Raw genomic sequence first — 13,303 nt, 5'->3', positions numbered from 1 at the left:
CATCACTAATAATTGTTAGCTTTTTCTTCTTTATGTTTCATCATTAATAATTGTTGTTTTTTCTTCTATACGTTGCAACAACTCAATAAGTCTTGTTAAGCTGCATTTTCATCTAACTTGAATTTCTTTAACTATTCTTACTCTGTTGAACTAAGTTATGGCGTCTATTCTTGGAGGAGCACTTCTATCGGCTTCCATGGAGATGCTGGTGGGAAAGATTGTTTCTGGTGAGATTGTTGATTTCTTTCGGAGGACTAAGCTTGACGATGTGCTGTTGGAAAAGATGAAGATAACACTGCTGAGTCTTCAATCTGTACTTTATGATGCTGAGGACAAACAGATTGATAATCCTGCGGTCAAGGAGTGGCTGATTATGCTGCAAGATGCTGTCTTTCAAGTTGATGATTTGTTTGACGAAATCAACACCGAGGCATTAAGGCGCAAAGTGGAAGCTGACCAGGTTCTTAAAAAACTTTCTTCTACTTTTAAAAGGTTTAATAAAAACATCAATTCTAAACTGTCAAAGTTATTTGAAACACTGGAACATTTGAGAAAGCAGAAACTTGGCTTAAGAGAAGGTGATTCCAGCCGTGTTTGGAACATAACTCCTACAACTTCTGTTGTGGGAGATGAATCTGCTTTTTATGGAAGAGACGATGACAAAAAGAAACTTAAAGAGTATTTGCTGTCAGAGGATGATTATGATAGTGAAAGTAAAATAGGAGTGATTTCTATTGTGGGTATGGGAGGATTAGGAAAAACAACACTAGCTAAACACCTTTACAATGATCTTCGTGTGAAGGATGAATTTAAGCTAAGAGGATGGGCTCATATTCCCAAAGATCTTGATATTTTCACAGTCACTAAAACCATTCTTGAATCTGTCACTGCAGGAGCAATTACAGATACTAACTTGGATAAACTCCAAGTACAGTTGCAGCAAACTTTAAGTAACACAAAGTTTTTACTAGTTTTAGATGATATATGGTACGGAAAATATGTTGGTTGGAATAGTCTAAATGATATCTTTAATGTTGGGCATAAAGGGAGTAAAATCATCATCACTACTCGAGATGAGAGAGTTGTACTACCCATGCAAAAATTTCTCTATGTCCACCATTTAATGTCTTTGGAAACGGAATATTCTTGGGCTTTATTAGCCAAACATGCATTTGTAGAAAGAAACTATCAGCAACATCCCAATCTAGAAATAATTGGTAGAGATATTGCCAAAAAATGTGGCGGCTTACCGTTAGCTGCAGTAGCATTAGGGGGTATTCTTCGCACCAAATTGTCACAAGATCATTGGAGTGATGTATTAAACAATAGTGTTTGGGACCGGGCAAATGATGAGGTGCAACCAGCACTTCTACTGAGTTATCGTTATCTTCCAGCTTATTTAAAAGAATGTTTTGCTCATTGTTCAATTTTTCCAAAGAACTCAATTTTAGTGAAAAAGATGGTGGTTCAGTTGTGGATTGCAGAAGGCTTAGTACCTCAACCAAAAAGTGGCAAAAGTTGGGAAAAAGTAGCTGAAGATTACTTTGATGAGCTAGTGTCGAGGTCTCTAATACGTCAAAGGTCTATTGATGAGGAGTCGGAAGAGTTCATTGGTGATGAAAAAGTTTGCTTCGAAATGCACGACCTCATCAATGATTTAGCTATGACAGTATCATCTCCATATTGCATTAGGTTGGACAAACATAGGCTAGATGAAAGGGTAGATAAAAGAGTGAGACAGTTGTCATTCGACAGGAAAGAATATAACTCAGGCGATAAATTTGAACTATTCAATGGATTAAAAGGTCTACGAACGTTTCTATCCATTCCATTGCAATCTTTATGGGATTATGATAATTCCGTATCGTCAAAGTTATTTTCTGATTTGCTGTCGAGAATGACAAAATTACACGTGTTGTCTCTTTCAAACTACGAAAATCTCACAGAGTTACCCAATTCTATTGGAAATTTGATTTACCTGCGATACTTGAATCTCTCTCGCACCGGGATTAAAATGTTGCCTTCAGAAACGTGCAAGCTTTACAATTTGCAGACTTTGTTGTTGTCATATTGTCGTAAACTCATTGAATTGCCAAAAGACATGGGAAAATTGGTGAAACTACGCCACCTTGACATCAGAGGCACTGATTTGGAAAAAATGCCGGTACAAATATCCAAATTAGAAAATCTACAAACATTGTCGGACTTTATTGTGAGCAGCGTTGAGGATGTTGGGTTGAAGATTGAAGATCTTGGAAAATTTCCCCATCTACGAGGAAGCCTTTCCATCTCACAACTTGAAAATGTAAATGACCCATCCCATGCTTCTCAAGCAAACTTGGAGATGAAAAAAGAAATAGACAAGTTGGAACTAGGATGGTCTTACACTGCTCCTTCAAACTCACAAATACAAGTACTTGAACGGCTGCGTCCGTCGACAAATTTGAAGAGTTTGACCATCTCTGGATTTGGTGGAGACAAATTATCAAATTGGGTGGGACATCCTTTATTTGTAAACATGGTGTGTTTGAAGATCACAGGGTGTAAAAATACTTCAGTGCTGCCATCCCTGGGGCAACTCTGTAATCTAAAACAACTTTTTTTTATTAAGATGGAATCTGTAAAAAGTGTTGGTACTGTGTTCTATGGAAGTGGTTCTTCTTCATTTCAACCATTTGCCTCTTTAGAGACTCTAAGCTTTGAAGATATGCCAGAGTGGAAGGAATGGAAGTTGATTGGAGGTACATATATAGAGTTTCCTAGTCTTATAAACTTGTCTCTAAACTACTGTCCAAAACTGAAAGAAAACATACCTGGCAACCTTCCTAAGCTTGAAAATTTGTCACTTCAAAATTGTCCCCAACTTAAAGGGATGACACCCAACAATCTTCCTTCTCTTGTCATCCTTAGCTTAAGTGGTTGTCCATTATTGATGGGGTCAAGACATTCTATTACAAACCCACCATCTGACATATTCAGCCAATTGGTGATTTGTCTCAATTCTCTTCAAAAGTTGACCTTATACAGTATTCCATCTCTAACATCCTTTCCGATAGACGGTCTTCCCAAAACTTTACGATATCTCTATATCGATGAGTGTGAGAATCTAGAGTTCTTTTCTCATGAATCTTTTCATAATTACTCATCACTGGAGGATTTGCATATATCCAATAGTTGTAATTCAATGACATCATTTACCTTGGGCTCTTTCCCTGTCCTCAAAAGTCTATATATTTGGAGTTGTAAACATTTAAAATCCATATCAATAGCAGAAGATGCATCGGAACCAAATCTAGTGTTTCTTAGAAGCATCGAAATAGTGGGATGTGATGAATTGGAGTCAATTTCCTTAAGTCGATTACCCATACCTAAACTCACTTCTTTATGTTTGATGTGGTGCAAAAAGTTTCGTTCTCTACCTGAATCAATAAAGTGTCTAACTAGCCTTCAAGAAATGACAATTACTAAACTTCCAAATCTGCAATCCTTTTCCATAGATGATTTGCCTATCAGTCTGCGAGAGTTGGTGGTTGGCGATGTCGGAGGGATTTTGTGGAATACAACTTGGCAACATCACACTTCTCTTTCAAAGTTGTCTCTTTATTTTGATGATATTGTGAAGGGGGTGATGAGAACGCAAGTTCCGTTTCTACCCACTAATCTCGTTTCTTTACGGGTCGCTGGGCTTGAAGATATAGAATGCTTGGATGGGAAGTGGCTTCAACATCTCAACTCTCTCCATAAACTTGAGATTTATCGTGCACCCAAGCTCAAGTCGTTGCCGGAAAAGGGGGAACTGCCTTCATCTCTTATAGAACTGCATATCAATGACTGTCCCTTATTGGAAGCAACATTGCGGAGCAAAATTTCTCAGATTCCCAAAATATATGTAAATGACAAAATCATCGGATGAGTATTACTTCTAGGTGAGTCACCAAAATAAATCTTTCATGTTTCCTGTTATAAATATCATCAATAAATATGTTTAATTTCACGTGTTCATGTTTATCCAGGTTTTCGTTTCACTTTGGGTTCAAATTGAAATGAAATGCTTCCTCGTTCATAGGTCAGAGAATTATGAGTTGATCATATTCACGTGAGTATTATGTTCTTTGATGTTTCTTTTTATAAATATGTAATCAATAATTATTATTAATTCTAACAGCTGACAAGTCAGATTTCTAAGACTGAATATTCTAAGAGATCAAATTGCAAGTTAGATATAAACACAACTTTGTTAACTGAATATCCTCTTTTCTTTTTCTGTTGTGTCTTAACAGATACTTTTCTTTTTATATTATAGACAACTGTTGGGCACAGTCATGGAGAAATTACCCGACCTCACAAACCAAGAGGACCACCGATGAAACATTTGACGAAATGATGTGTTCTGCAAGACTTCATTGTCGTAAGTATTTTTAAATAATATATGAATTTTCATTTGTGTTGAACATATTAATCTTAGTCTCTCTAAATGCAAAGATCCTGTGTAGTTTCTTAGTATAAAATATATGTTTTTTGAACTAACCCATATCAACATGAGCCTTTTACATTCACGTGTGTTGTTGACCATCAATCATGGAAGAAAGTTAATGTGTGTCAATTTGATGATTTAATATAATTTTGAAATAAACTAATTACTTTGAAAATTTTAAAAGATGTGTTTTTGTCCAAGTAAGATATAATGCTTTTGATGCAGACGTGTTACGTGTCGATGAATTTGAATCCCAACTTTCAAAGCATGGAAGTCTTTAAGAAACACTACTTTTATGACTAGCATGTCATAGTTGTGAGTGTCCTTATTCCATTTTCATTAGAACGATGACTAATTTAATACTATAAATATTGCTGCATGTCGTTTCTATTCATTTTAAAGTCAAATTATATTCTCATTTGAATCCCAATATTGTTCTGCATGGCTTGGGATTGCCAGTATTTTTTCGGAAGAGATGAAAAATCATGCCCCCACAGCAGTTTCTATGGATCACTTCTCATTTTTACACATCTCTAATCTTAAAGAGATATAATGCCTAGATGGAAAGTAACTTCAACACATAGTCAGAAGAGAGGAAGCAAGTTTGCGGAAGAAACGAGGAAAAGAGTACTGTAAGGTTGCTCACATTCCTAGTTTGCTTATAGATTATGAATTTATCATATTCAGTATTCGCATTCCTTGCATCATATTCACATTAGGAGCTGAAATACTACTTCTTTCATTTTTCTTGTTATAAATATATAATTAATAAATATTATTAATTTTCAGATTGGGGGCTGAAATTCAGAATTCCAACTGCAGACAAGTCAGATTTCTAAGATGGTGAAGATTCTTAGAGATCAAATTGGAAGCTAGCTAGAAAACAAGTGTATGTGTTTTCTCAATCTGTGAGATTACACACTAACACAAAATTTGTTAATTGATACTTTCCTTTTTATTTATTATAGACAACTGTTGGGCAGTCATGGAGAAATCTGAAGGAATTGCAAAATTACTCATCGATCAACTGGACCTCACAAACGAAGAGGATTGCCGATGAAGCATTTAACGAAACGATGCACTTTGCAAAACTTAATGGTTGTGTGTTCACAAACTAAGTCACATTCTCAAAGAAGGTTAACAATGTAAGTTCTTACTGTACTCTTTGCCAATTCACGAGGTCCTGGTTGTTTCTACTTGTTTTTTTTAGAGTATGCTTTATGTGATTGTTGCATCATTTACTATATGAGAAACAATAAGCTTAATTATAAGTGAAATGTTAATCTTTCAGGATTTTTATTATTGCAAATTTGCAATGCATTTCAGGTTTTGTGAATTATGTAGAAAAAGATGCAGCTATCTACCAAAAAGTTATGTTGCTTTGCAAATTTTTTAAAGTGGGGGTTTGGTAGAATATGAGAGAGCATTTTCATTAGGTTGGTTGGTGTTCCTCAGAAAACGAGTAAGCAAACATAAACAGTAGCTTTTGTTTTCCCTCAATTCTAAAACTATAATCTATATCGAGTATTAGTTGGTTTTGATCTTAATTCTAACCATGTAACCTATGTAATTCCCCTTTAAAGATAGATCAATTTTTTTCTTCTTAAATTGATTAATTAGTTAGCAATATGTTATACATGACTTCAGAGAAATTCTCCGCTTTCCTATTTCTTATTCATGTCAATAACATGTACTGTCTTGAAGTCATCGTTTATTCTGCATTAAATTTAAATACATTATGTTACGTTGTTACTTTTGATCCTCGTTAGATTATTTATGGGATTGATTGTTATGTCTAATAACATATTTTTATTCATATGGTAGATTTTGAGATGATGGAGATTCTAAGAGAGCAAATTGCAAAGCTAAAGACACTACAATTGTATGTGTTTTCTCAATCTGTTTTGGATTACCTCTTTCTTTTTCGGTTGTCTACTACTTACATATAATTTCCTGCTTAATGAAGGATTATTCCAAAGAGCTTTGCAAGAAAGTGTTTGTATTCCCTCTGAGACATTTAACCAAATGATGCACACTCCAAGGCAACATGGCTGTGAGTATCTTTTAAGAAGATATCAATTAGAATGATGGCTAACTTAGTCCTATGAATATTGTTGCATGTCATTTCTATTCATTTTAAAGCCATATTATATTACTATAACAGGGCATCCTCAACATTGACGTGCATTGTTTTGGGATTGCTAGTACATTTCCGCAAGAGGTTATAATCCTGCCTCAGCTGCAGTTTATGGATCAGTTCAAATTTTCTACACATAGAATTCTTGGATGGAAGTGGCTTCAATGTGGTTTCCAGGAGAGGGGAAGTTGCATTCCTCTCTTAAAGAACTGAAAATCAATTTGTGTCCATTATTTGAATCAGGTATGCAGAGGAAACGAGGGAAAGAGTGGCTTAAGATTGCCAAATCTATTCTTCGTTGTTTTCTTTCCCCTTACATTTATTGTGTATAAATTAATAATATCTTTTTGTTGAAAAGGTAGATTTCTAAGTTGTTGAAGATTCTAAGAGAGCCATTTGCAATGCTAGAGACAAAACAAGTGTATGTGTTTTCTCAATCTGTTAGATTACAAAACAATTTAGAGATTGTTCATTGATGGATAAACTTGAATCTGATGCTAAATTGTGATAGGTCATGCTAGCTAGGTGTTTCACCTTTAGATTTAGAGATTTGAGATGGTTAAAACCAAAAAGAAATGACACTTTTTAATTCTTAAAATCTAATGATTTTTGTGTTGTTCTTCTGTCAGGTCGACTTCATATATAAAAGATGTTTAAGTGCTGTCTGGCTTCTCAGGTATATATATTCTCTTTGATAAGTTTTAACATTCTCCTTTTACTAAATGCATGATCCAAGACTCATCATTTATGTGCAAAAACTATTTTAGTCACAACAATTAATACTAAGATCTCATCCATTCTTAATCTTATTTGCTTTTGATTATACCACTTTGTTCTATTATAAATGAACACCATCAAGCTTTACACAATATTCCCATTTTTTAATGTTAGGTTTGTGTCTACTCAACTGGAGGTAGATTCATCCAATGGTTTACTCTACTTCAAAGAGAACAAATTGCAAAACGAGAGACAAAACAATTGTATGTCTTTTCACAATCTATTTTGCATTACTTCTTTTATTTTTCTGTTGTCTGCCCATTACAAATAGTTTAGTGCTTTTTCCAGGAAAGAAAGGTTTTATAATCTTGGAATAATATTGATGTCACAAACAAATACGATTGCAAGAAAGTGTTTGTAGTATCCCCTATGAGGCATTTAACCAAATGTTTAACTCTGCAAGGCAACAACATGATTGTGACTGTGAGTATTCTTTAATAAGATCTCAATTTCTATTTGATGTATATCTGTTTACTCCTACCTGAGCGGAAATTTTGAAAGACGTGTTTGTGTCCTAGTAAGTTATACTGCTTTGAATCATATGTGTAGACGAATTTGAATCCCAACTTTCAAAGCATGAAAGTCTTTAAGAAGCAGTACTTTTATGACTAGCATGCCATAGATGTGAGTGTCCCTAATCCGTTTTCATTAGTACTAAGAATACTGCTCATGTCGTTTTTATTCATTTTAAAGCCAAATTATGTTTCTATAACAAGGCGTTCTCAACATTGAGCTGCATGGCTTGAGATTTCTAAAAGAAGTGAAAAATCATGCCTCAGCTGCAGTTTATATGGATTAGTTTTACACATCTCTAATCATAAAGATATAGAATGCTTGGATGGAAAGTGGTTTAAACATGGTTATCAGAAGAGGGGAAGTTGCCCTCGCGCTTAAAGAACTGAAAATCAATTTGTATGGAAGAAACAAAATTGATCATATTCCCAACATGCTTATAGATTATGAATTGATCATATTCAAAGAGTATCATGTCTCGGTGAGTCGCTGAAATACTTCTTCTTTCATGTTTCTTGTTATAAATATGCAATTAATAAATATTATAAATATGTTGGGCACAATCATGGAGAAACCAGGAGGAATTGCAAAACTGCTCATGGATCAACTGGACCTCACAAACCAAAGGGGATTGCAAGAAAGTCTTTGCACATGAGGTAATGGTTTAGTGGCAGGTCTGGCATAGTGGTAGATGAACTTCCATTTGTGTTGAACATATTAATCTTAGTCTTCTAAATCCATTAAGCAACATTCAGTTAGATATGTTTCTGTAGAGTGAGTTAATCAAATGAAAAGAAAAAAACTGATTTTGTGTATTGAATATAGATAGTCTATTATATAATTTTGTTATCTGGTTACTGACATTTTATTTTTGTTTGTCTCCATAACTATTATGTTAAAATTCCGTCAATCGTGCTCTTCGATGTTTACTTTTCTCCTTAGATTCGTTATGGGATTGATTGTTATGTTTAATAATATATTTTTGTTCACAAGGTTGATTTTAAGATGAAGGAGATTCAAAAAGAACAAACTGCAAAGCGAGAGGCAAAACAATTGTATGTGTTTTCTCAATCTGTTTTGCATTACTTCTGTTATATTTTCTGTTGTCTAACCCATTACAAATGGTTTTCTTCTTAATGAGGGGATATTCTTTGTACAGGAAAGAAAGGTTTTATAATCTTGGAAATATGGACGTCACAAACAAACAGGATTGCAAGAAAGTGTTTGTATCTCCTTTGAGGCATTTGACTCTCCAAAACTACAACATGGCTGTGAGTATATCTGTTCACTTCTACATGGCAGTAAATCTAGTGAATGTATTTATATTGGTTTTCTATATGCAAAGATAACATGTAGTTTCTCTCCTCTCTTAAATTCATGTACCTTGATTTATTGCTTTGAAATTTATGAGAGAAAATTGAAAAGCATGTTAATTTGATGATTTAATATAATTTTGAAATAAACTAATTAGTTTGGAAATTTTAAAAGATGTCTTTTTGTCCTAGTAAGTTATAATGCTTTTGATGCAGACATGTTACGTGTCGATGAATTTGAATCCCAACTTTCAAAGCATGGAAGTCTTTAAGAAACAATACTTTTATTTTATGACTAGCACACCATAGATGTAAGTGTCCCTAATCCATTTTCATTAAAACAATGTCAATTTAGTACTATGAATATTGCTGCATGTCGTTTCTAATCATTTTAAAGCAAAACGATGTTTCTATAACAGGCTTCCTCAACATTGTTGTGCATGGCTACAGATTGCTAGTATAATGCCTGGATGGAAAGTATCTTCAACACGTAGTCAGAAGAGGGAAAGCAAGTTTGTGGAAGAAACGAGGAAAAAAGTAATGTAAGATTGCTCACATTCACATTCCTTGCATCATATTCACATATTAATTCTAAGATTGGGGGCTGAAATTCATAATTCCAACTGCAGACAAGTCAGATTTCTTAGATGATGAAGATTCTAAGAGAGAAAATTGCAGCTAGCTAGAAAACAAGTGTATGTGTTTTCTCAATCTATGAGATTACACACTAACATAAAATTTATTAATTGATACTTTCCTTTTTATTTATTATAGACAACTGTTGGGCACACTCATGGAGAAATCTGAAAGAATTGCAAAATTACTCATGGATCAGCTGGACCTCACAAACCAAGCGGATCACCGACAAAGCATTTAACGAATGATGCACTCTGCAAGACTTCATGGTTGTGAGTATTTGTTAATAATAACATGAACTTCCATTTATGGTGAACATATTTATCTTAGTCTTTCTAAATACAAAAATTTTGTTTAGCCTACTTTTTTAAATGCAAAGATAATGTATAGTTTCTGCTTCAAGTTTATATTTGAACGTTACTTACGGAAGTCTATCATCTGGTTTATTAGAGAGATTCTGAAAAGGCCTTTGTTAAAAGTATGAAGGAGTTTGGATTGTTGTGTTGGGAAGAAGTTTGTTAAAGATGCTGCCACCAATACTATTTTGATGAGATTTTGGCACCTTGAAAGTATGGTTAGATATTGAAAGTCTGGTTATTAATTATGTTTGTACCTCTGTTCAGATATTGAAAGTCTGGTTTTGACATTATTCAGTTAGAAAACATTCATTCTTAATTTTATTTGCTTCTAGTTACTACTTTGTTCTATTATAAATGAATACCATCAAACTTTACACAATATCTCCATTTGTTTTTCTGTTAGGTAGATCTGTCCAATGATTTTCCTATGAATCTGAATGATTGATATCCAGAAAATTTCCATACGTCTGCAGAGAGATCCTCCACATCAGTCAAGATACATTCATCCTATATTTGAGGCATTTAAAAATGGAGTATCCCGCCACCTTCAAGGAAAAGAAGAGAGCCATCTTGGAAAGACTCAAGAGTTTAGTTGATCATAGCAACAACTTTGCCTAGTTTTGTTGGAGACATTGCAACACCTTTTTATTGATTTTTGTTGTCTGATAAGTGAATACGTGAGTTCAGTTGCTGTAATAAATTGTAACATGTAAAACATAAATTTGATTAATAAAATGGAACTACAGCTGCTCTGTAGTCGGAGACGTAGGCAGACAATTGGCCGAACTTCGTTATCAAATATTGTGTGTTCTCTTTATGTATTTTTTTTCCGTATTTGTTTAGTTTTGAACTCCTTTCTTGACCTGTAAAGATGTCATGAGTTTAACAAAAGTATATCACAACTTGGATGAAGAAATGGCAAACATGTGTGTTTACTAATGCAGTTCTCTGGTGAACATTGATCTTGAGAAGCAAGGGAAATGTCATATAAAATGAATATTTTTCAAAGGACTGGTAAACATGCAGGCATGACATTTTCTTGGATGCATGTTGCTTCTAATTAAGCTTCCTTAGATTTTTATGAGGATAAAGATGTAACCTCGAAGAGGAGTGACTCATCAGGTTTTACTTGCTTTGCTTAGAGTGTGGAGTTTGTCCATATTACTATGAAAAGTAGAATGATCAAATTTTAGGTATGAAGAGGAGTGACTCAAGGACTTATTTTGTGTATAACACGTGATGGGTATAGTTGGATGACTATGCTATTCTTTTTGGAGAGGCTTAATATTTGTAGGTGAATGTTGTAGTATTGTAAATTTATCCATCATAAACACATCATAATTTAAGAGTACTTTTATGGTTTTCCACGGTTTGTATCTACTACTAATTTGTAAAAGTTAATTACATTGTAACGTTCTTTATATGTTTTATGGTTTTACCCAATTTTATCCATATGATTATCCATTCTTCATAATAATAAAGCCATGAGGTAATAGTCTCCCACAATAATAGACTTTATATTTCTATTTTATTTTATTATTAATTGAATAAATGGTTAAATATGAGACTTTGACACATGCAGAATCAAAATTGTAACTGTCGAAAGAATAAGATGAAGATGATGTCGACCAAATCCAGTGCAGAAGATTTATTGGGTCATTGAGATACCTTTGTCACACAAAGCCTGACTTAGCATGTAATGGGGGTGTGGTGATTAGATAAGCCTGACTTAGCATGTAATGGGGGTGTGGTGATTAGATTCATGCAGAAGCCAAATGTATCACATCTAGCAGCGACAAAGAGGATACTAAGGTATCTGAAAGGAACTCTCGACTATGGCATTTTGTTTTTGACAGCTGATAAGGGAAAAGAAAGCAAGTTAGTGGCTTAGACAGACTCAAGTTGGTGTAGTGATGCTGAGGATCGAATATCCAGAGCTGGTTATGTGTTTATGCTAGGTGGAGCACCAGTTGCTTGGAGTTCGAGAAAAGAACCAATGGTGGCACTATCATCGTGTGAAACAGAGTACATAACATGCTTCTCTCTGTGCATGTCAAGGTACATGGATGGTAAATCTGGTCGAAGAGATTATAGCAGAAGATCATGGAGCAATTGCCATGATGATCGACAACATGTCAGAATAAGTTGGCTTAGGGAGAAAGCAGCCTAAAATTATAAATAGAGGGAGTAACCCCTATTTTGTAATAAGTTGAGTATTCACAATTTTTGCATCTACAATTGCAAGTGAATAAGAGATTTTCCACAATTTGTGAGAAGAGAGAAACTCTACAGAAAATCACCATTTTCTTTCTTTTATATTTTCGTAAACCTTAATCTGCTTCCAAAATTTTCTTGGTTTCATTCATTTTTATTGTGTGGTAATAAGGAATTACTCTAAGGCTTGAGTTTAATTCCAACATCTGGTATTTAGAGCTCCGGTTAAACGATTCAAGACAAGAGAGCGATGACAATGAATCATCTGAATGGGCATTTTCCAAAATCTCTTCCAATTATGAAAGTTGATAACTATGAGAATAGGTGCAAGCAGATGAAGATTGTGTTCTGTTGTCAAGATCTTTGGGGTCTTGTGAAAGAATGGTTGAAACCGCTTAAAGGAAACACCACAGAAGAAGAAGAGGTTGCACACAAAGAATTGAAGAAGAAGAATAATTATAAAGCTCTCTTTATAATTCATCAATGTTTGGGTCCAAATAATTTTGAAAAGGTTAGTGATGTAGAATCTGCAAAAGAAGCTTGGAAGATTCTTGAAAAGTCCTTTGGAAGGGTAGAAAAGGTGAAATAGGTGAGGTTACATACTCGGAAAAGAACGTATGATTTGATTTTGATGGAAAAAGTGAAAGCATAACTGATTTCTTCACTAGAATTACGAAACAGGTGAATCAAATCAAGGTATGTGGAGAAGCTTTAACAACAACATCAGTTGTTGCAAAGATCTTGAGATCTTTGACTCCCAAATTCGACCACATAGTGGTAGTCATAATATTGGCCTACTCCATCATTATTTCCTAAGATCTCATGCACTCTTAATCTGGTTACTACTTTGTTCTATTATAAATGAACACCATGAAGCTTG

General features: G+C 34.2%; 1 protein-coding gene across 40 annotated transcripts; it reads left to right on the top strand.

The window, feature by feature from the left end:
* On the top strand, positions 1-10,998 carry LOC131593273 (putative disease resistance protein At3g14460). 40 transcript variants are annotated; one of them, XM_058865658.1, is made up of 24 exons: positions 2-3,926; positions 4,014-4,096; positions 4,304-4,408; positions 4,934-5,111; positions 5,264-5,363; positions 5,443-5,619; positions 5,801-5,936; positions 6,299-6,356; positions 6,441-6,527; positions 6,639-6,854; positions 6,970-7,032; positions 7,241-7,287; positions 7,503-7,591; positions 7,677-7,811; positions 7,938-8,012; positions 8,105-8,557; positions 8,895-8,956; positions 9,061-9,172; positions 9,431-9,525; positions 9,634-9,756; positions 9,844-9,909; positions 9,989-10,122; positions 10,301-10,419; positions 10,613-10,998. In XM_058865658.1, the coding sequence occupies exon 1, from the start codon at positions 158-160 to the stop codon at positions 3,911-3,913; it is 3,756 nt and encodes a 1,251-aa protein (XP_058721641.1). In that variant the 5' UTR covers positions 2-157; the 3' UTR covers positions 3,914-3,926; positions 4,014-4,096; positions 4,304-4,408; positions 4,934-5,111; positions 5,264-5,363; positions 5,443-5,619; positions 5,801-5,936; positions 6,299-6,356; positions 6,441-6,527; positions 6,639-6,854; positions 6,970-7,032; positions 7,241-7,287; positions 7,503-7,591; positions 7,677-7,811; positions 7,938-8,012; positions 8,105-8,557; positions 8,895-8,956; positions 9,061-9,172; positions 9,431-9,525; positions 9,634-9,756; positions 9,844-9,909; positions 9,989-10,122; positions 10,301-10,419; positions 10,613-10,998. The 40 variants fall into 40 exon arrangements, with proteins under 40 accessions (XP_058721639.1, XP_058721641.1, XP_058721656.1 ...); XM_058865673.1 differs by lacking the exon at positions 7,938-8,012 and having other exon boundaries at positions 8,480-8,557; XM_058865670.1 differs by lacking the exon at positions 7,938-8,012 and having other exon boundaries at positions 8,473-8,557.
* Positions 10,999-13,303: the final 2,305 nt, after the last annotated feature.

The sequence above is a fragment of the Vicia villosa genome, linkage group LG3 (genome assembly GCF_029867415.1).
Source record: "Vicia villosa cultivar HV-30 ecotype Madison, WI linkage group LG3, Vvil1.0, whole genome shotgun sequence".
In the NCBI taxonomy this organism is placed as follows: Eukaryota; Viridiplantae; Streptophyta; class Magnoliopsida; order Fabales; family Fabaceae; genus Vicia; species Vicia villosa.
The sequence above is the reverse complement of the archived record's forward strand: the minus strand, read 5'-3'. Positions and strand labels throughout refer to the sequence as shown.